This window comes from Falco rusticolus, chromosome 5 (genome assembly GCF_015220075.1).
Source record: "Falco rusticolus isolate bFalRus1 chromosome 5, bFalRus1.pri, whole genome shotgun sequence".
Lineage (NCBI taxonomy): Eukaryota > Metazoa > Chordata > Aves > Falconiformes > Falconidae > Falco > Falco rusticolus.
The window spans coordinates 76,873,424-76,897,045 of NC_051191.1; the positions used below are offsets into that span (position 1 = coordinate 76,873,424).

General features: G+C 40.5%; 1 protein-coding gene across 4 annotated transcripts in view; it reads left to right on the forward strand.

The window, feature by feature from the left end:
* Positions 1-22,218, forward strand: part of PARVB (parvin beta) — a 74,400-nt gene extending 52,182 nt beyond the window's left edge. For all 4 annotated transcript variants that reach the window (XM_037387503.1, XM_037387505.1, XM_037387502.1 and 1 more), the window contains exons 7-13: positions 3,778-3,836; positions 5,477-5,496; positions 7,018-7,079; positions 8,769-8,837; positions 11,101-11,202; positions 14,220-14,292; positions 18,604-22,218. In XM_037387503.1, coding sequence (XP_037243400.1) covers positions 3,778-3,836; positions 5,477-5,496; positions 7,018-7,079; positions 8,769-8,837; positions 11,101-11,202; positions 14,220-14,292; positions 18,604-18,680 — 462 coding nt within the window. In that variant the 3' untranslated portion in view covers positions 18,681-22,218. The remainder of the gene's footprint in view (positions 1-3,777; positions 3,837-5,476; positions 5,497-7,017; positions 7,080-8,768; positions 8,838-11,100; positions 11,203-14,219; positions 14,293-18,603) is intronic.
* The last annotated feature ends 1,404 nt before the right edge of the window (positions 22,219-23,622 follow it).

The following is a 23,622-nucleotide window of genomic DNA, read 5'->3' on the forward strand; positions in this document are numbered from 1 at the left end:
GCAAGGCACGGTATCAACCAAAGCATGTTTCTTCTGGAACAATAACTTTTGCCTTATAGTTTGGTAAATTGAATTTCTGTAGTTCAACATCCATAATCTAGTCTAAAAATACATGTTGGTTCAGTAACACAGATCTCTCTAAATGGATTTTATTTAGCCTTTGTTATACTAATGACAAACAGAAGAGTGTTAATGAGGTTAATATTGTTCCTAATCCAAGTAAGAAAACCGTTATTAAGAAGATTATTATTATAATTATTACTTTATTGTTAAATAGGCTCTTATTATAGATCCTACTAATGATTACTGTTCTGTCAAACTAGATCACAATTACCATAAAATGTCTTCTCTTGAGAGTTTTTAGTTTACATGACTTTTCTGGCTTGAATATGCATTTAAGGGGATTAATCAACAGTTTAGGTGCCTTCTTTGTAAGCTCTGCAGAATTGACCTCACAGCAAGAAAACCTTGCAAGATGTTGTGGGAGTGTTGTGCAAGTACACACCCACGCTGAAATTTTCAACTCATTAAGTCTCACTTTCATGAGTGACTTGGGTGCTTAGGATTTTCATTACCAACTTTATTGAGCTGCCCTCACACTGCAGATGCATGAGGTGCTGCTTGCCCAGGAAGGGCTGTGTTTGCACTGTGAGTATAAGAGTCATACTGGTTTAGCAAGTTACTGCTTAGCCAAGTTGTGTGCATTTCCATAGCCCATCCTGGAGCAATGCGAAATGCCTTACTAGCTTGTGTAAGTATTGTGGGCTTTTTCTTCTCTAATTTTTAGTGTCCTGCTCCATAAAATGAGATATTATGACATCACTGTGCTATATGGAAAGTATTTACCAAGACCTCAACAGAAGGGTGGTGATTCTGCCCTTCCCTTAAATTCTTCCCTTCCTTTATCCCTTCCTTTAGCGTCTTGAGGTGACAGACCGAGACTGTCATAAAGTGTTGTATTTCTTTAAAATTAAAAATAGTTAATTTAGAGTCTGAGAAGGATCTGTATCTGTCAAACAATAAGCTATCCTCTTTTGGTCCTGCACTGTATAGGTTGCTCAGAAACTCGCAAGCATTTTGGAGAGGGCCTTCTGCTTTACCTTACTTGAAGGAAGAACCTTTACCTAATCTATCTGTCAGTGTTACCTAGAACAACTACAAGACTAACCCAACAGAAAAACACTTCTGTTTATATTATTTTGTATTATAAAGTGAACTCCATGAGGTAGCTTCTCTCAAGAGTAGAGTTCCTGAAACCTAGCTACTTTCAAACATTTTTTTTTTAAATCAACCTCCAGAAATGTTTTTTATTGGTAGTTTTTTTGTAAAACAGAAAATTTCATAACTGTGGCAATATATGTCCAAGTTACACATGAATTGTCCTAGCAGGGTAAGGGATTAGGTGGGTTTTCTAATTAAGATCCTATTGATAGCTACTCCAAGTGCTGAGTTACGAGTCTAAGATGGTACATGTTTTCACACTGGTGTCACTTGGCATGTGCCTGTCATTCCAGCCCTCCCCAGTGAGGGCAGGGAGGAGAGAAACTTCATGGTTTCGCTGTGTGCTTCCAGTGAAAACTGAAAACCCTGAGGGTTTTCTTCCAGCTGACTCTACTGCCTGATATTTGAAATGTAAACTTGATGATGAAGAAACACCCTAATTCAGGAAAATATTCTCAGAAAGAAGAAGTCTAAAAATTGTTCTGAAGGCTCACTGTGTTTGTTATTTTCACAAGGCTCAGGAATTGCCATCTTTTGCATTTAGCATTCCTCATTCTTCTTTTTGAAATTGCAGCATGTCCCACCTTGGTGCTGCTGGGAGATCAGAGGTATTTTTACAATAATTCCCTTCTAGTCAGAGTTGCAGACTGAAAGGTCAGAGGCAAGGCAGGACGTCTCTTAGCAGTGGTGCAAGGAGTCAAAGAATGATGTTTGCTTTTGGATTCCAAGGCCAAGGGACCTAGGCTTGCTGTGCCAGCAGCGTGCTCAGCTGCCTTGGAGGGGGCTACACAGAAATGCTGCCATTTCCACCTATTGGGGAGTCAGTGTTGGCATCCATTCCTCTTTCTTATCAGGCATGTGGATAGTCATCGCTTACTGAGTTTTTGTTCACAGTTTATAGCATTTTCTCCCTGGGGTGTGTGGTGCCAGGAAGGTCCCAAAACCTGTTTTAATAAAGCATGGATGTGATGGAACGGAATAAAGATGACGTTGTTTTGTATGCAAGAAAACATTGCCCTGTCAGATGCTTCCTCATTTTTCCATCCATGCTGTCATCTTGGCTTGTTTCACCAAACCTTCTGGCACCACTCCTGGGGCTCCCTTGGGGGAGCAGGATGAGATGTATGCATGATAGGGAAGTGAGGTGTTGTGAAGACATGGCCAACTGGCGGCATCCAGCACAGGCATGGAGCTGTAACAGCACAGCTATGGGAGACCGTGGCTCTCACCGTGCCTTCAGCCAGGCTCCCTTGGTGGTGGCCTGAGAACGCAACTCTACCTTTATTTGTTGAGTAGGGATTGGAAGGGCAGGAGTTCTTCTGTTTTTCAGATTTCAATTTTTATTTCTTAGATTGCTTCTGGGGAAGGACGCGTTTCTCCTCAAAGCTGTTCTCTCTACTAAGTTCTTATTTGGGGTTCAGTTGGCAAAAATGATTGAGATGGCATGTGTGTATGGAGCTTGTGCCTGGGGGTGGTGGTTTCCCTGCTTACCTGAGCCAGCAGCTTTATTAACCCTGCCATAAGTCATTCTGACAGACCTGGTTCCTAGATGGCTGCTGAGATTTGAGCTCTTTGTGTCAGCTTTCTAAGTGCCGATAAGGGAGGAAAGAAGTTCCTTCATTCAGGCATAAGGCTATATCCCATAGTTTTGGAAGGGACCCACAGAGATGTTAAGAAAGTTTTTGATTCAGGTGAAAGCACTTCCAGCTTCTGAGAGGCATGTGCCTTGTCTCCAGAACTCTGGAGAGGCTCAGAAACATTTGACCCTACCTGTGTCAAGGCGCTGTGTCTTAACAGAGCTGAGGAGGCTGTTAAAAAGCTGTTTTGAAACTGAATCTCACTGCATGCTAACTCTGTTGGGTAGGAGACTCCTTATTCATGCAGAAAATTATCCCAAGGAGAGAAAACCATGTAACAGGGAAATAATATTCATTGTGAAATCACTACTTGGGCTTTTTATGTTCCCTACACTTCCTTGGTGGATGTGTGCCTGAAAGGCATGTGGCTGGTGGCCTCAGTAACCTGCCTGCTCTAGGAGAGCTGCCCTTGTGCCCAGAGAGCTTTGCCAGCACACTGGAGCCCTGGCCTGGGGGCAGCCATCTGTGTTATTTCGGCCCCAGACCTCTCCACAGACCCAGGCTGCCAACTGTGTCAAATTGTTGGTTGACGCCGTGACACGAACAAGTGGCCTTGGGGATTTTAAGACAGGGCTGACAAACTGTCTCTAATTTGTGTTCCAGGCGTGATGTGACTGTGGTCTTGGGAGAATTGTTAGCCAGTTTGTTGGCTGCAAATACATACAGATATATATATCTGTATATGTACACACACACTTCCCAAACATCCATTTGGCTGTCAGCCTGATAAATGCCACTGTTCTGGGAGTGAGCCCTCCTGTGTCAGCTGTTTCACCTCTACATCTGCAAAACTTAGTGAGCACGCTTTATCCAGTTTTCTGCTCTGAGAATTCTGAAAGGTGCTGAATGCTGCAGAGGCCCTAATGAGCTTCTCCCTTGCTAATGCCATCTCTGTTTCTGACTCTGTCTTCCTTTCCAGAAACGTGAAGGCCTCCTTCAGACCACTCATGTTACAGAGGAGCTGACAACTACAACAGAGTAAGCACAAAACACTTTAGCTTCAGAATGTGGCTGTGGTGCATGATGTGAGACCGTTTGCAAAGATGAGAGAGAGACAATCTTCCCCTGCCCCTGTTAAATTAACAGAGTCCCTTAATGTCTTTATGTTGTGCATTTTTAACCATAGAGAATGTCTATGGAAATATGTTATGAAGGAGAAAAGTGTCTTCTTGACGTTCTTGTGTTACAGTTTTTTTTCATTGCCCTTTGTGGGGCTTTTTCTTTTCTTTTCCCTCCTGCCTTCTGGAGGTAGCCATTTAGAATTAATTTCTGCCCAGTGCTGTTGCCTGTCTCAAGTGAAGGACCAATGTAGGTATTTTGGAGAAGAATTAGCTTGACAAAAGGCAATTCTTTGAAATACCTCTCAAAACTGAAGTAATACCCTGTTAAAATTGTAACTTTAACTAGAGCTCAGCAAAAATAAATAAAATAAATAAAGCTCTTCCCTCTCCAGTTTTTGCAACAGATTGCTTTGCTTTGTGTTTTTACAGTCCTTTTTATAAGGAGAAGGCTAGACATGCACTTTGGCTGCAAATAAAAGCTGAGTTTTTCCTTTGCATGGCCTGAAGGCATCCCTTCTAAGAGGGACTTAACATGAGCCCTCTTTCAGTTTATCAGTGTATTGGCTCCCTGTAGAGTTGGCTCAGCTTTCAGTGACTTTGAAGATAAATGAAGTACCATGTGGCTAGCTCAGTGGGGAAGAGCTTTCAGATGGAAACGCTCAAAAATGAGATCATAACATCTCTGTGTGGACATTAAAGATCTCATGGTGTTTTTGTAGGATCAGAGCTCTGCTTCAGGTTTGTGGGCCAGAATTCCTCCCCTCCCTCCTATGCTCTTGAACAATATAGTTAGCGTGTCCTCTCCTTCAGATGTGGTTTGTAAAATGTATTCTGTGGAGTGGGGTTTAGATGTTTTTTTTAGCAAGCCAAATGTTCATAGATTTGCATGTATGTTTATACACGTATTTTATTAAGTTATTTAATATTACACAATATTAAGAGGTTTGCTGTTTAATGTGTTGCATACCCAGATACAAGTATAGCTACAGAAAATGCAATGATCAGCATAATCCAACATTCACTGAATACTTTCAGATTCCTCTGTGCGAATCAGGACTTGATTCTCAGCTGATAAACATCTGCATATGTCTGATGTCACTGGCTGCGTATATCATTCATATTTCCATAATCTCCAGATATGATGTATGTTTTCTTTCTTCAGAGAAAACAGATTAAAGCGAGATAGATGGCCTTGCTCCTTCTGAGCTGTGTGGTGTAGTCTGATGACTATATTGGTAGAAACTGTACATGGAAGTACATGTGCTCATTCACTCTTCATCATAAAAATAATTATGCATAAGAAATCATAATTATGTGTAAAACATAATTATGCATTTCCATTAACTTCAAATTTATCTCCCTGGCATCGTGGGTGGTCTGCTGGGGACATTCCTGTGGCACGTTGGGTTTGGTCTGCAACATGCTCAACCCTCTGACTTGGTAGAAGTGGTTAGTCTTTGCATCTTGCAGGAGAAGGCCCATTAAGTCTATGGCCTGGTCTTTTCAAAGTGATTATTCATGAACTAACCCAGTATTTTTGAATGCTCTGACTTGCAGGATGATGATGGGAAGATTTGGTAAGTAACAAAGTTGACGCTGAATTTTTTTTGTTTATTTATATCAGACACAGAAATCCTGTTTTTCTTCAGCAGATCAAGACAATGGATTGAGGAATTCCTCAGGGTTGGAATGTGTTATGGGAACAGGTTTTGTTACTTCACACAAATGTGGAGCATACTGGGTAGAACCAGATGACCCACTATACTGCTTGTGCTCTTTAGACAGGTCTCTTGGTATGTTTCCATTTGTAAGTAACAAATAGTGAAAATGCTGCACAGGGGCAGTATTTCCTAGTACTGTTGTTAGTGGCTTTCAAGTAAAAATCTTTGCAACCTCCAGCATTAAGAATTACACCTCCTTCATAATGTGACCATGTAAGTGATATATAAATGAACACATGAAAATTACTGATGCAGAGGTGGATGGTACAAGGTCTAAGAAAGCTACCTTTATCTGTCCCCTTTCAGCCACCAGTCAGCCCCCTCTAATTCCTTTGCATGGAGTATTTTATCTCCTCCCTGTTCGCTAGATTTTAGAGTTTAGACCTTACCAAAAGTAGATCTGGTGTTCTAAATAAATTATTTTTTTTTTTGGTGTTGCTGCCAAGAGACCTCTCTTTTTGCATTTAGTTTTTAGTGGCATTAAGTCACCACTTCTCACCAAAGAGATGTGGGCTTCTGTAAAGGACTGTGTGAGATAAAGGCATTTAGTTTCTCTGTTCCCCCAGTTATAATATGTGAACGCTACTATTTCTCCTCTTGCAGAATATCTGCATTAGTAATTAATAAGGTACTTGGAAACAAGTGATGTTGGGGCTATAGGGGCTAAATAACATACCTTCAGATACCAAAGGAATTTGGATAATAAATGTGTTTGTTTATTTAACAATATAAGACTATGAAAATATGTTCTGTAAATAAAAAAAAAACTTAGTTTTTAACAGTTTTTCCAAGTTTATGTTGAAAACTTTAACAGCTTAAACCCCACACACTTTTCCCAGCATTTTAATGCTTTTGCTCATATGTTTAATGCAGCTGCAATTGGTTGGATTTCTAAATTTTTCTTGCTTTACCTGATGATGACAGTTGTCATCCGAAAAAGTCAGTGTTTGGAAAATTTCAGTCAACCCAAAAGTTGCCACAGTGTGAAATGTTGCACTAATGTAGTCAATTTTGTAGATGTTTAGATTGAATTAGATATTGTTACACAATGCTTTGAATGTCTAAACATAATTCAAATCTTCGTACTGTATGTAAGCTTTGCTCTTTGTACACTGCTGAATTAGATCTCGCTCATATTCATGAATGGCAGAAAAGGGAATTCAGTGAATTATATGTTTATTTTCAGTTACCTCTAAAATTCCAAGCGGACTTTGCTCTGGCATTTAGCTAGACACAAAAATAGGGTGATAACTTTTAGCTTGAGACTGTGTTATGTGGCTTTCTGAGAAAGACCTTTGAGCTTGGGACAGAACTTGCTTCCCGTACATGGCTGTTGGAGGTGTTTTAATTTTATTTTGTTTTTCTTTCTAAAATCAGAGCGTGATGCCTTTGACACACTTTTTGATCATGCACCAGACAAACTCAGCGTAGTCAAAAAGGTAAAAAATAAAATTCAAGTTTCATTTTCTGCATTCCTTTTTCTTCCTTATGATTTTGGAATGATATCTAGAAGGATCTGGAAAATAGCAAAGAGGATTCTGAAATAGTGAAAAGAGTGTTTATCCCCCAGAGTTCACTCCGGTGATACCTGGATTCATTGGCTTCAGTCAGGCTTGTCTCATTACCCTGGTTTATTGGCCAGGGTTTTTCTGGGTAGTGCTGCTAGATTCAATCAAAATGACACAAGTTAGAAAAAGTTACTCTGCTAAGTATTTGTAGTGGTACAGATCATTCTGACTGGACAGTCATACTTGCTTTTATATCGCTGGTGCTGTCCTCCAGCAAGGAGGGGGCTGGGCTGTAGGCTAGTGAGCAGCTGGCGGTGGGGACCCCTTTGCTACGGTCAGCAGCAACCGACTCAGTCGTGCATGTGTCTTCAGCCTCAGTCTCCCCAGGAAGCACTTGCTGTTTGGTTTTCAGCTCATTCCTGTTCTAAAGATGATCTTTGGCAACTGGAAGATATTTTCCACAGTACCCTGAAATGTGATTCACCCAAAAATAAGTTTGCTATATATAAAGGTTTTACAGAGGAGTTGCTTTTGTCCCAGGGTGCTTCTACTTACCATTAATTCATGTGGTCCTCTGGTCTGTCCTCCCAGGCTGAGCATCATCGCAAAGCACACCTATCCAGACATATTCTTGACATGGCTCTTTGTGCTAGGCAGAGTGTAGGGGTAAAGTAGCTGTTGATCTCTGCCATCTCTTGTCAGTTTTAGAGAACACAGAAGGAAGAGACTCCATGTTGTTCCATCAGCTAGTTCCAATAAGGCTGTTAAGTTACTTACTGGAGCAGTAGTATACAGTGTTGTAATTTGTCTCTTTGCTGCATATGAAACATAAGATGTATGCATTTAGAATAATGCTTTGCAGTCCATGGAAAATTTTATCTTTCCAGTCTGAAACATCTTCTAGAAGTGTGTTTTTAAAGTTGATAGAAAATTAAGTTAACTCTATCCATGCAATAGAAGTGTTAACACCCAATTCTGCATCCCTTTTGGAAGTGTCCTAAGCAGGCTGGAAGCTCTGCTTCGGTACATTAGCACATATCTGGCTCATAGTAGCAGGATCTTGCATGTCTGCTTCCTAGAGGAATAGAAATGCCAGACTCAGGTTACATCCTGACTGTAATTTGCTAATTGATATGCATACATCGCTCCAGGAACAGAGGTACGTGCAGAACAGTGTGCTGTTGGCATCCTTTCTTGGGAGTCTTAGCTCAGTGCTGCTGATGCCTTGCTCCCTGGCAGTGGAACTTCCCCAGAAACCTGAAGAGATTAGTGTGGACAGGAAATGCACCTACTGCTTGCTTCATCTTCACAAAGAGCCTACAAAAGAACCAATGTCATCAGCTTTTTTCCCCACAAGACTAAAGTATGCTTTATGTGCTAGGAAAAATAACTAGTAAGCTGTATCTAATAGCACCATCTGGCGACTTCTGGCATATGGTGCAACAAAAATGACTATACGACTGAGCTGTTTTCAGTTTTATGCGCTTATTTACACAAAAGCAAATAGTGCACATGCATATTTATTAAGCTCAAAAAATACCTTAAAAGATGATGTTAACCCTTTCACATAGGCACTGACTGTAGTATCTAACTAACATCGCTGGTTCTGGTGTTTTATAGTCTCTGATCACCTTTGTGAATAAACACTTGAATAAACTGAATTTGGAAGTAACGGAGTTGGAAACCCAGGTAGGAGGTTTTGTCTTTTTTTGTATGTAGTCTAAACTGTGTAAATTGCAAATCTAGGCCCTTGCTCCATAAAACTATGTTATGGAACTGTTTGTCTTTGGGCATGTTAATTTATGGGATCAGGGCTCTGTCTTTTAAGTAGCAATGACATTCACTGATGCTTGCTTCCTTTACTCATGTTTACATGGACTTTTGTAATGCTGTTGATTTGCATTATAAGGTGAAATTCTTGGATATTTAATAGGGCCATAGTAATGACTGTAGAATATGACTAGATTTCAGGGCAGCTTGTCTCTTGGATCAAAGCGGAGTGCTGCAAAGCAGTTGCTATAGTTATGGGTGGATGCTGGGTTGTGTCTTTTCTAGCTGTGAGGGTTTGTGATGAGCTGGTGTAAAGTTTTAATAGCTGGCTGCCTGGGGCTCTCAGGAGGAGTGTGGACTGCAGTGTGCCGTTCGTGGCAGAGATACCAGTGCTAACTTTGATCCCATCAAAGTGGGACTGGAAACAGTTCTGTTACAGCAAAGGCCTTCATATCCTCCTCTTTACCTTGCTATCTTGTGAGCACGTGCGCAGTGCTTGCTTCTCAGCAGTGTGGATTAATGACTCGAAGCTCCTGTGCTGCAGTGGCTTGACTGGCAGTGGTATCCAGGTTGGTCTGTGTAAAGGTAGTGGAGGTGATTGTCAACCATCGGTGTCTGCTCTGAGGGGTTCCTCTGTCTCTAGTGCAGAACTAGGTACGGAGTATGCTTCGAAAACTTGAGTATGAGTTTCGGTGTCAGTGGGGTGGTTCTCACTTGACAGATAAAATTAAGCAATTTCCAGACATGGGCTTGGCTAAGCAAAAGCAGATATTCTTTCCAGAGTTCAGTGAACTGTGGGAAGATGGTTATCTTACTGTCCTGGCAAAAAAAGATAAGCACAGCATCTAGAAAATTATACCAGGAGAACGGGTATAATTGGTTTGAGCCTGTCCTAGTTTAATACCAGTCATTCACTGCTATTTTATAGCTTTGCTAAGCTAAATGGGTGACTGGATCTGACCTGATCACAAGAAATTGTTGCTTAATGCCTTGGAAATACCCAACTTTTCTTCTTGAAAAGGTTAGAGGATGTCACATGTACCGTATCAGGACACAAGTAAGAAGTCTATTAGAAATACATAACATTACCCCCTTTAGCCAGTAAGTAGTCAGCCTATCTGGTAGGAACACTGAGTAGTATCGGTGAAACTGTTCAGTATATTATTTAGTATTTACTGAAACTCTAAACAATCTATTTTGACTTGGAAAATAAAAATTATTTGGTGAAGTTAAATGAGGAAGACTGTGACAGGGGAAACTTGATTCCATCCAAGTTCTGATTAAAGGCAGAGGTTTGAATGTCCAGCATGCATCATTTAAGAAGGGTTGAAATGACCAGGTACTGTAGTAGTAGGACTGGGAGTATACAATGTGCAAACATGTTTCTCGAAGTCCTTCTGATTAAAAAAAAAAAAAAAGAGCCTTGTTAAATACTGTAGGGTAGTTGGCAAGATTCCTCGAGTAAATAAAATGAACACGGGCAAAAGCAAGAACAAACATACATACTCTAACCTCACCCCAAAGTATTCAGTAGCCTAGTAAATAGATAACTGGCTGGGGATAGAGAAGATGATGTTTTCAGTCTCTGCCTATTCAGACCAAGTACGCTGCATAACTGAGGAGTACGAACTGTAGATAACCCCCAGGTGAATTGCTTTTCATTTTTTCTGCTTAGAGTGATTTACTGCGAGTAGTTTAAATAGTCATTGGCACATGATCTCGCATGGGTTAATGCTATAGCAATAAGCGGTGGGCTTCTTTGTTTTGCTCAGGAAATGAGAGTAGGGGAAATAATGCTACCAGATGTAGGGAGAAAGCCTTGCATCCTGTGTTTTTTCCTTTTATTTAGAGAACTGACAAGAAAGCAGCTATATCAACAGGCTCTTAAGGAAAGACTGATCTGGCTTGTTCAGCTGCACTGGTGATTGCAAGGGTATAGGTGAATCCAGGGAGCAGATGAAAGAAAGCCCTAAATGTTACACTTGCTGTCAATTACTTGTTATGCCTGAAAGGAGCAGGCTGTGACTCCTGAACTATCTTGCACTTCTGTGCTAGCAAAACAACAGTGGCAGAAATCAAAAATACATAATTTGGGCCAAGCATTCCTTGTACTCCTTGTTTGTGAATGCTTGTTTGAAAACAGATGTTTTCACCTAGGAATGTCATCAGTATTTCTATTTAGTTTGCAGATGGTGTTTACTTGGTTTTACTCATGGGTCTCCTTGAAGACTATTTTGTTCCACTTCATAACTTCTACTTAACACCTGAAAGTTTTGATCAAAAGGTGAGTGGAAACTCCAGTTTCTTTTCGCTTTTTTACGACATGATACTTGCCAATCATTGTGTCCTTTCTCTTTGGGCCCAGTAAATCAGAACCTGGTATATATGTCTCTTCAGGAACCATAGCAAAAATACACTAGCTGTGACACTTGATAGTTAATATCACTGAAAGTTGCTTGTGAAATGAATGGGTAAATTCCTCACATTTAAGGAAGAAGGGTATTCTGTTACTAGCATCAAATGACACATAAAGCTTGTAAATATCCATAATGAATTAGTCAGTAATAAGTGCTTTGTACTGTTTAGTACTTTGCATAATCAAAGTGATTTATTAAATTGTAGTACTGCCTGAACTGTTTTTTTGCACAGGAATGCCTTATTATGCTAGACAGCAGAGCTGATGCCTGGCCTTGCCTAGCATGTACTATGCAAATAGGCAAGAATGGCAAAACAGTGAGAGATGGGAAGCTCTCTTTTAGCCGCACCCGATGTGCTGGGATTGACATGGAGATAGAGCTGCTTCCCAAGGTCACAGAATGTCATCCTTAAAAACTGCCCCGTCATCTCATTGATGCCTCATCAGTTGCCTAATACGCATTAATTCTTTTTCTGTAGTTTATTTAATGTTCTTACAAACCAAGCGAATAAATATTATTACTTGATATGCGAATGAGATACTATGGAGCAGGAGAGGTGGTACCTGGGCCATGATCTTTTGTTGATCTGGGGTTAGAAACTGTATGTTGAGTGCTCACAGGTAAGATGTTTTGAAGCTGATTTAAAGCCAAGATGGATGCCCTGATCCTGCCAGGGAGGGAGTATGCAAAAAGTGGCCTGTCTGAAGTCAATTTGTGAGCACAGATACTGCTTCTGTGTCCAGTTCCTGGCAGGATCATTGCCAGTGTTGTTAACTTCAACTTCTGAGAGAATGCGCTAACTTGCCTGTTTTTTGATTTTTCTTCCTGTTTGGTAAGGAGTGAATGACTTGCTGCCTAACAGTGTCTCAGACAAAATGAGCTTTGAGGAAGAAGAGTGGATTCTTTGCAGCGTTTGATTGTCTTACTCATAATCAGGGTATTAGAGATGGAAGGAGGTGAAATAAGTGTCTTGCTCTTGGCCCCACACTTGCTCCATTGTCCTGTGTCCTTCCTAGTGTTAATGATGAGAAGAGTGCTTAACCTCTTTTATGGTTATAAGCAAAAGTTTGCCTCTCTGCAGTTGTTCCCCAACATGCATGCACATCTGCGTTATATTCAGTGCCTGGTATCAGAATACTCTGAGCCTGGTTGTTCTGGAGTAATGCATGTGCCCCCGGCTTTTTATTCTGCCAGGTTCTGCAGTGCAGAGGATGTGAGAATTGTGTTGGCTGAGCTGGAGCAGGTGATGGCTAGGTCAGGAGTGGAAACATTGGCAAAAGTTAAAAGACAGAGTGCTTTGTAAGGCAAGGGCTGTTTAAAATGGTGGCTTTTTCATAACGACTTTAGTGCAGATTACTGCTGTCAAGCACCCTTCAGCAAAGTTATGTGCTCTGAGGGGTGAGACTTCATCATCAGTAGAATAACCCAGCTTTGTCTGGGTGAATCATATCAGCAATGCAAGAGGAAATTGAGTATCTTGGTATCTTGAATTTTTGCCCTTGTAGAAATGCAGGATGCTGAGCTGTAGCCAGTACCTCTTCAGCTATGATTTTGTTGTTGGCAGTTTAAATTCATAAAGATTATTGAATATTCTTGAAGTAATGCTGTGGTTTTGTGTGAAGACTCTGCCTTGAGGAAAGGGGTTTTGTAAATCCAAGCAGCAGAGGTAGACTCTGTGTTTTTTGGGAAAGGAAGAAATATTTTCATCTTGAAAGTTATTGGTTTGTCACAATGAATTAATTAAGTCCTGATCAATAAGTGCCAGAGAAAGGGGCCTTGCTTCCTTGTTGTGGGGGAGCTTTGTATGTGTAATTCTCTGATTTTCAAGATTAGTAGCTTTAATTAAATCTCTTCCACTTGCTATGTATCTCCAGAACTGTCATTTGCAGTAACAAAAATGCACAGAATTCATAATCCAAATTACCTTGCTTGAATTTCAGTAAGCATGGGTGAGAAAGTTGCTACACAGATCTTTTTAAACCATAATGTTCACTCCTCAAAGGGGAGATTAAAAGAAGACACCCACTTTTTTGCATTTTTCCTTCTTGTCCATTTTTTTTCCTCTGACTTTATATTCATGTATGATCCTTGGTGGCTTGTTCAAGAAGCTTGCTCTGTACAGTTGTGCCTAGCTTGTTTTGCAAGTTCACTGCACAGTCTGTCTAGGAACTGCCACCACCAAGCATTTTTTGAAGCATTTGCTTCATTAGAGAAACCTAATTGGACTTCTATCTCTGTTTTCAAGTAGAGGAATCCAAAGCACCAAGAGACTAAAGGATTAGCACAAAGTCATGCAACAAGCAGCCAGGCTCCTTGATGATGTGTTGTTGATGTTGCTTGATGTGCAGCTGATAATAATGTAGAAAAGACTAATGTTTGAAAATAATTCCGTTTAGTCTCTTTACTTCTTCTTTATTACAACCCATCTCTGTTCAGTTATGTCACTTCTGTTACATGCCTTGTTGCCTTGTAGTCGGAAATGTTGATCTTTGGTACAGGCAGCAAGAACTCTGCAAAGTGCAGCTCTGTTGTAGTTGGCACTGGGAGCTCTCTGACCTCTGCCATAGAAACTGAGACTGGGGTATAATGGGATTTCCTGGTTCATGAGGTACCCGCTCACATTTTTCCACTTGAAATTTGGAAATCTTAAATATTTACTTTGTATCAAAAAGTGAATATTTGCCCTATAATGATACAAGCTTTCATTTCTTAGCCTCCTATGTACCTTCTGTCATGCTTAACTGCGTAAATGTTTAATACTGATTTAAATAGAATTATCATCCTCTATGTCAAATATGGAGAGAATAAAGCATTTTTTAAAATATGATTAAAGGTTTTTAATGCCTATGTAGCTTTGAGATTCTAAACACTTTGCCTCTTTCAGGTCCATAATGTTTCCTTTGCTTTTGAGCTGATGCAGGATGGAGGACTGAAGAAACCAAAAGCTCGCCCTGAAGGTACGGACATGCCATGCAGCTTTAAACTGTATATAAAGACATAATAACAGGTGCATTTCAAGTGCAACTCTATTTAAAGACAGTAGTAGTAGTAGTACAGTAGTACTACCACAAAATGGAGCTGTAAATGCCCCCCTTGACAGTTTTCCAAAGTATTCATTGTCTGTGTCTGGGGTATATCTTTACCTGTATTGCTTGTCTGGAATAGATTCATTGTGGTGTACAGGTCTAACTTTAGTGAATGATCCGAGAGCTGTTCAGTGCTGTATTATAAATGTGGCTGGTATTCTAAATAGCAGTCCAAGCAGGAAGCTTTTCATGGTCTAATTCTCCTAATTCTTACAGTTAGCGCTAGTTTGGACTCTTGTGATCAGATTTCAGTGGCAGATAACTGGAAGGCTTTTTGTTTGTTTTTTTTTTAGGAGAACAGGTAGCAAACTCTTCTTGATTTATGTGGACTTGGGAGTCAGAACTGAAGAGCGTAAAACCTGAAATTTTTCCTTTAAAGTCTCTGAACCTTGAAATTAATTAATGATGAGGTCTGCATTGTTGCTTGCACTAGGGATCAGCAGAGGAATTAAAACTTTATGACTGCTAAATGAGCAATTTTTATTCCTGTGTTACAAACTACGTAGGTGTTGGAGGCTTCTGCAGAAAAAAGAATGAGGAGTCCCCAGGAAATGTTCAGTCTGACTTAAAATGAGACAAAGTGGTGATAGGCGATAGGTTAACAAATAGTGGAGCTGGTTATAGTGAGGAAAAAAGGCAGAAGACAATATTGAATGCATATGTGTTCTGTCAGCACTGTTCTTTTAAATGAATGATGAAAAGTGCTGCTGAGGAATTCAGTGAAACAAGACGCTAGCTTGAGAAAGTAAAGGAGTGTTCTGAGTATTAGGGCTCAGTCAGTGAGTATATGAGGAGGATGAGAAAACTGGAGAAAAACAAATGCATAATCGAGAATGGCAGGTTTTTTTGAGTGAAAGGGTTAAAAAGATTGCAGTAGGAGACCAGGTAAGCTAGACAAGCCTGTTTTGAGAGAGAGAATGTTAAAATCCTAATTTCTCTGTTGAAAGCTTGCCCTTTGTTTTCTTTTCATTGGTTGATGTAACAGAGATTACCTTCCTATAAGGCTATCTTACACCTTTACACTATTATGAGTGGTAGAGCGCTAAAGTAGATCTTCTGTTTGCTCTGGACAAGGTGTGTAGATATATGCAGCAAAATATGTTTAAGTATTTTACTGATTGGAAATTTAATTATTAATAGAAGCTAGAGAGCCAAATTAAGTCATAGAACATTCCTTTGCTTTTTGCTGTTGCAAGATGTACGGTCTCTTGTGTGTATTCCTTTCTTTTCTGTGTGTGTACTCATTCCTGGCAGCAGTTATTTACAGCTGTTGGACTGAATGTGTTTGTGTGGTGCCTGCGTGTTGAAATTGCCTGTAAAACTGACTTGCTTTTGAAAAGCTGCTCCTGTGGAGAGGACAGTAACATCTTGGGCTTTGTCACCATAGTGCTGTGGAATCCTCTGCAGGATCTTGACAGGCAGTACAGTCATGTAATATGTCTTCCTTAGAACAGGAATTCATTTTGTCACAGACTCCGATGCTCTGCAAAATGTTTTGTGTATAGTATACTCTGTTAATGCCATACTGATCTAGTGTTTGTTCCTAAATAGGCTGGAAAACCTGTTAGGTGAATCATGTCCTTTGGCATGAATTGGGTAGTAAATGCATCTTGAGTTAGTTGTAGGATTTTCATGTAAAACTTTGTCTAGAGCAGAACATCACAACTTCTGTTTCTGTAGCCCATGCTTTATGCAGTGCTTGCAAGAAAGAGGTCTTGTTTAATATTTTAGGGTGTCTTAGTACAGGTGGCAAACAAGAATAGCATACAGGACAGCTCCTTTTCTCTGTTCTTCCAGCCCATTTCAGTAGATAGTCAGCAGCAGAACTTGGTGCTGAATTATTGCCGCAAAAGTATGTTGTAGCGGATTAATTTATTAACCTGTAATGGGGTTGTTATGGAGTGTGAACATTTTAAATTAATGGAATATTTTAAACTATTTTGATTATTTATGGCCACTTTCAGTTAACATTTTATTAGTTGTTTTTGGTAAAGTTATGACTTCATCTTAAAATAATAAATGGGAGGCTGTGGGTATGCTTATTCCTGGGAATGCCTGTTAGGCACTGATCAATAAGGAACACTGTAATCACCCACACAGGGAGGATGCATCTCACACTACTGTACTCCTTAATGCAGCAAACAAGGGCATAACAAGGCCTGAAAGTTAGGAAAATGTCAAACTAGAATTACAGTATAACTTTTGCAACAGAGAAGGTAATTACCCATCAGTCTGAATTGTCAGGGGATGGAGGTGGAATTTCCACTACTGGAAGATTTAAGAAAGAAAAAGCAGAGAAAAGACATGCAATGTTAACCTTGTATTTTAATTCAGCCAAAGGTTGGTTTGTAAGCTCAGTATAGGATTTCCAAGGTAAAATTAAGGACTGTTGTATGTGAGACCAGACTGTGTGACCTTAATAGTTAGTTCTGATGCTAAATCTACATGTCATTTAAAAGAGTGATGGGGGACCTCCCAGTACCTCTCATTCCTCAGGGTAACCAGGGGTGAACAGCAGCAGGTGTCTAGCTCATATTGCTGATGGAGGTTAGTAGGAGTCAGCCTTAAATAACTGCATGAGGGCGGATGGATGGTACCTGCTCAGCACATTGCTGCAGGTATGGGCCCCCTTCCAGCTCCTGCCTGTGCTCTTACTGGTGCCCTTAGCTCTTGCTCTGGCCGTTTGCTGCCTCTTACTCCCGGCTGCTCTCTCCTTGGGAAATGCTGTAGTTTCCTAGCTGTGCTTCTAGCTTTCAGCAATGTTTCTGCCCTGTCCTCCAGATCTCTATGTCTCTCCACTGGCACCTTGGTCTTGGTTTAATTGTTTACTTGATTAGCAAACATAAGTGACTACCAGCATCAGTAGGGTCAGTTGTCTGTTCTCCAGATACTTGCCTTGATTTCCCCACCTTAGAAATGCATGGCTGTTGCAGTGTTTCATCTGGCTAGATTTACATTTTAAAGCTCTCTCTGAGTGAACTGCATCTTGATACAGAGGAGCCAATGCTAATTCTGGCTGTTGCTGTGGTAGTAAGCAACTTTCTATGATACCTGGAAAAATTAGAAACGTGTTTCATATTTAGGTTATCCAGGTAAGACATCTTTTTTTTTTCAGGGTGTATTACTTCACAGCAGTTAGGACTTTCCTTTCTTTGGGGCAGGAGATTATTTTTTTGCAAATGCAAACTAAAAAATCATGAGTGAAATATGTAATATAATACAGGAAAAAGGGTACAAAGAAAAATTTGAGAAGTTTCTGAACCAGATACCAGATGAAGTGTGGAGCTTAGTGTGTTACCCAGCGTGGGGTGGGAGGGAAGGGTGGAGAGGTCCTGGCAATGATTCTTCAAAACGAGCAGTAGATGTTTTCCCTGGACCTTGCATTAATTGTACTTAGTCTGTTAATTGTTTGCTGTCTTCCTGGTACTTTGAATGATTTTTTTTTTTTTTTCATTATCTGTTGTTCCTTCTGCTTCCATATATACTTTTTACTGTGTAGTTTTTGCTTCCTCCTCCTCCTTTCTTAGGTACTATATCCAACCTTTCTTTCCACCTCTTCAGCCTTCTCTGTGCTATGCCTCTCCCCATAGTCCCTGGATTACATGTCAGTGGTATTTCCTGGCATTTTATCATAGTAATACACTGGGAGGTGTGAGCAGAAAAGCTTTTTGTTGAGAACTGTTCCAGACCTGTTCCTTGGCGTAGCATGGTAAGAAGGGAATCGAAAGTCTTGAGTCTGCTAAGAGAATTCAGGCTTTGTTTATTTGTAGACTGTATCATTACAGTTATGTGCGTGTGAGGTTCAGTATCTCCTATGATGTGTGTGGCTACCTGTTTGCTGCTTCTGTGGCCAGTGAAGTCATGTGAAGCCAGTGGTAGTATTTCGCAAAGCCATTATCCTAGATCTCGGGCAGAAGTACTTTCAAGTAACCAGATTTAGGTGAGGAAGGGAATTACCTTTCTTCCATTTCCCAGAGAAGTTAGCTGTGACTGTGTTATCGTGAGGCTGTTTTGAAGTGCATCATATGGGACACTGAAAAGACTTGACTTGAGGAGATCAGAACTCTGTGGGGTTTTTTGTTGCTGGTCCCGCTGGCTCAGAGATGTGGAGACTTTTGTTCCTTTGAGGACAATTGAGAGAGAACAAAAAGCAAATTAAGGCTTTCTTCTTTTCTTCCACAGATGTTGTCAACTTGGATCTGAAGTCTACCCTCAGGGTTCTATACAACCTGTTCACAAAGTACAAGAACGTTGAATGATCCTGGAAGCTGCTGAGGTCTTCATCCTTCCAACCTCCTTAGGCAGAAATTATAATAAATTCACCCTCTGCACGCTCCCGTTGTGCCTTATGCTATATTTCATGCATTCTTTCTACGGTTGATGTGGTCTGTCTGTAGCTGTTTATTTGACAATCTCACTTAAAATAATGCATGCATATTCTCTAGGTCACTTGAAAAATGTGTAATATTTCACACTTTTACCAGAAGATACTGTTAGGTCTGTTGTTTGTTACGATCAACAAATATTCTTTTTGATAAAGGAAATATACCACTAACTATTTTATTAAGCAGGGAAAACATGAGACCTTTCTCATGGCTGGACACTCTTTGATTCTATGATAGACTTTCTTTTGCATACTCCTTGGCTGCAACTGGCGTTTGGTTTTCCAGGCTTAAGTGTTAGCAATAGAAAATCAGCATTGGAATTTATCTAGAAGATGAGCCTTTTCTGTTAAATAAGTTTTTATGTGTTCTGTTGGGTGGGTGGGGCTGAGGGGAATTACAGGCACTATCTGAAGCTAATGTCAAAAGCTGCAGGTTTTGTGTTAACCTCATGCTATTCAGTGTTATTTCCATTCAGTGTTTGTTTACATAGAATAAGTCTTGCAATGGGATGTCCAGCTAATCTTTTGTTGTCTGTTTTTTATTTCATCTCCTTTCTAGGAGAAATTTGGTAGCTAGAGCCACTGTCATCCATTAAGCATGCAGCCTCAGTCACGTCAGTCAGGAGCTGGTCAGGTAGGCACAGGCTGGATTAATGCATTTTGCCCCCGGTCCTTTCTGAAACAAACATGGGCAATAATGAACTTGCCAGTTTAAAGGCTGACTCTTCATTTCCCATAGCTGAGTTAAAGGGTCAGATTCATTCCTGTTGTAGTTATTGGCAGCTATACAGTTCTGGAGGTCAGGCTTTTATAAATGGGGGATTATATATTTTCTTTCCTAAAGGATAAACCTGAATTCCTGTATAAATAAGAGCTTGTCTGTACTTATGGATTGCACTGGGCTATGCAATATGTGGTACACATAGTGCAAATCAATGGTAAGCACTCAAAACGTGAAGCTCTTCAGCAATCAGTTATGCTTCAAACTAATTTCATCGGATTGCCCTGTGCCATCCCAAGAAATACTCTCTAGGCTCTGGCCTAGTCCTGTAATCTTTTAAACTGTTAGGGATTTTAGTGGGAATCTGTTTTTAAAAATGGATTTCTAGATTTATCCAGTAGGCTCTGGTTACCTCATAGTGCTTAGCAGGTTTCATTTGTAGAGCTGTTCCTGGCTGGTGAGGTGGTAGGTGCTGCTGTGTGAATGAAAGGCTGTGCTGGAACATGAGCTCTACGAGTAGATTTTTGAGGAGAGCTTTGTGAAGGGAATTGGACTGTAATTTCCAGGGTAAATTATTTGTGGAATATGGATATAATAGCACGCTTTTCCCTGGAGTGCACAGGGGAGAGATTTTACTACTGCTTTTATGTATCGCAGCAGCAACTTTTCTTTTATGGGCGGCCATGATTTTGTGTGAAACATTAGTCAGAGTGCTCCAGAGAGGAAGCAGGTAGTATTGCTGTGCTCAATGGGCTCACCTGAGTCCTGTTCAAAGTAGGCATCTTCTTTCCCTAAAAATGGATTTCTTACACCAAACTTTATTTACCCTGTGAGTTCATAAGGGAACCTGCTATTTGAATGGTATAATTTTACAATTTACAATTAAATATTTTTTAATCTCAAAGGGATAGAAATGGGCTTCTGCTTCTTGGTTTTGTATTTTGGGCTTCTGAGTTCTAGTATTTGAATTATTTGGGTCACCTCCCCTCACACCTCCAAAACAAAGAAGGAATTTGCCCTTTCTTTCCATGGAAAATTCAGATCTCATCTGCTCTACAAGGTTCTGCGGGGAATCATTGCTTGCCTGCCCTTTATAAGGGAGCTGACCTCTTGCTGTTCATGCAGAGCCTAGAACAATTGGACTTGAATCTCAGATGGGGCCATGACGCTAGGAGTTATTGCAGAGGAGACTTGTAGAGCACTAAGGCCTGGTGGGTCAGCTCTCCTGGCAAGTTAATGAAATCGGTCTAACACTTGTGCTGTGAACTGGGGTATCGTCAGGCTGGAAGGTGATTGAACTGAAAGGTATCTTAAACTTCTAGTTTAATGCAGTCTTATTTATTGGAAATCAGTCTGTTAAAGACCTGTCATTCCACCCACCTCCCTTCAGGTGACATGGAAGTGCCAATACTGTTTATATTCTCTGAGTTGCTGAGAAAGACCTTCAGAGAATCTATCAAAATTGGAAGCAATATTAATATGAAAAGCAAACAGAAAATAAAAACAAGAAGAGACTGGTAAGAGCAGTTTGGCTTTGGGAGGGGGAATGGCTGTTTGTGAGGTGGGATTATACAGCTGGCATCTTCATTGCATCTGAGCAGATGTGAACGTACCACCAAATTTTAAGAGTCTCTGTTTTGTTCAATATGTGTTTCTGGTCACTCTGCAGAAACCAGAGTCCCTCCTCTACAACCTGAGGCATGGATCCATTTTTGCATTCCTTACATTAATATCACTGTCAATCAAGACTGCAGGCTTGATGCCCTGGACAGGTTGGGGGCAGGTGTCATACCCTGTTTTGTTTTTAAGTCTGTTGGCAAATGTTGTACAGGAAAAATGTTTTTTCATTCCTTGGCTCCTTGCTGTCTAGCCAGTTCATTCTCCGTGTAGATGCTGTATGTATTGTTAGCTGGATTGCTGGCAGGATGGATTTAACTGAACTGGAGCTTCATCCCAGTCAATCCAGTTTCTAGGAAGAGCAGTGTAGGTAAAGCTTCTCTAAACACCTGCTTTTGTCATGCTTTTCTGTTACAAATGCATGATATTTACTACTTCTCCTCTCAAAAAGATGAGTCAACATTTAAAATACTATTAATGAACTCATTGTTACTGGGGTTTTAGATATGTTCCCTGTGTGCCAATGGGGTAGATCTAAATCCTGTTGAGTTCATCTGGAATGCTGAACGCTCTGCAGCATTAAAGCTTCCCCATTTGCAAGTACTTAATGAATGTCTGTCTTTTCCAGTCCATACAACTGCCTTTTAGGTGCATTTACTTGACATACTCGGGTCCAGTGAGTTATATTACCACAGAAGCCCAGATACTCCTCAGCTGCATCCTGTTTTTCAAGATGAAAAAACAACAGTGGCAGATATTTTTTTTTAATCAGTTTAAACCTTACAGGATTTTCCAACCCTCTTCCCCACACCTCAGTGCTTTCAGTATTAATGTACTTTTTAAGAATCTTTTCTACTGTTTTTAACAGTGTTTACTCTGGATTTCTAACTACTAAAAACCAGCTTTGCAGGTAAAATTCTGGACTTGTCACATGTGCAGACATCCAGCTGTGACAAGAGTTGTGTACTGTAAGCAAGTTACAATGCAATGCTATGTTTGCTAAAAATCACAGCAGGAGTGTTATGCATGCTTTGTAACAGTTGTACTATTTATTCAAATAAATAAATAATGACAACTTTGTTTTCTATGTCTTTTTTTCACACACACACACAAATGGGCTAGTCTGTGGGAAGAACTTTTGAAAGGTGAGCTTCATCTGTCGTCTTCATCAAGGGTCCTACTTTATATAAAGACCTAGCAAAGCAGTGATCTCAGGTTTCTGGCCCTGGTGCAGGTGATGAGACTGTATGGGCAGATGCAAATGAGCTCTTCTGTAGGTTTTGTCAGCCACATTTTTTTGGGTGGGATCTTTTTTATATTGCTCAGCTACTGGACCTGATCAAGTAGTTTTCCCTTGTAAAAAGGAAAAGGTAAAGTAGCTGAATTACACTCTGTGATACTGTTAGGAGACTTGGGGCCCAGTTCTTCTGCAGTGGCACAGGAGGGAAGCCTGGTGTGCTGAAGCCAGTCCCGTATGCGTCTGCAGAGCGCTTGGGAAGCCCGAAGCCTAAGTAAGTCTGGAGTGAAGTTGAAAATGCCTGTAGGTTTCCCCTTGCACTGGTATGGAGAGAGTGTACAGGGGCTCTCCAATAAAGCACAGCTGTGTGGAGAGGCAGGAAAATGCATTATCAGAAGTTGGTTTTGGTGGGAGCACTGTTGATTCCTTGAATTGTTCTGCAGTGGCTATTTTTATGTAAGGGTCAGGTGTGGCGGTGTGTGTGTGCATGAGGTGTGCTTTGGGAATGTACAGAAAAACTTGGGGGAGATGGGTATGAAGTCCAATGAACTCTGATACAGAATTTACTAGTGCTGTTCTACAGAAGACTGGATACTTCATACACTGGTGGCAACATTACTTTTTGGAGGAAAACGGGTGCTTGTCCATCACGTTTCAGACTTGTTCTTTTAGCACTGCTGCACTGTATTGTGAGCGAGGCTTTCAGGAAAGAAGTCCTTTGAGTTGCCAGTTGAAGCAAGGAGAGACCTCGTAATTACAAATGGCTTTCCTAATGTTTAATTATTCCTGTTCACTCTGCCTGCTGATATGAAACTGGATTTGTCCAAAGTTCCCGATAGCATCTCTAACTATACTTACTTTTGTTTTTCACTTACAACTTTTCTGGGCTGTTGCATGCACTTCTGCATAGGTAGTAAAGTACTCTGGGTCTTTGCTAATGGGATATGTTGTACAGTTAAGTTTTCCTTTTGATTAAGCATTTTGGGTGAAGTTCTCAGTTACTAAGAATTCATGGCAGCTGGAAATCTGTTTTCAACCCATTTTCCTTTATCCCATTTAGCTCATGCTGAACTATCTGTTCTTGTCTATGGCATGGAGCTAAACACAGGAGTCAGTCTCTTAGCAGTGCTAAACCGGACCATCTTAGTTAGTGTGGCTGTCTACTGTGTCATTCAGGGGTTTCATGGAGGACTGCAGAGTTACTTTTGCTTTCCAGAAGAGTTAACACATGCAACTGGTACC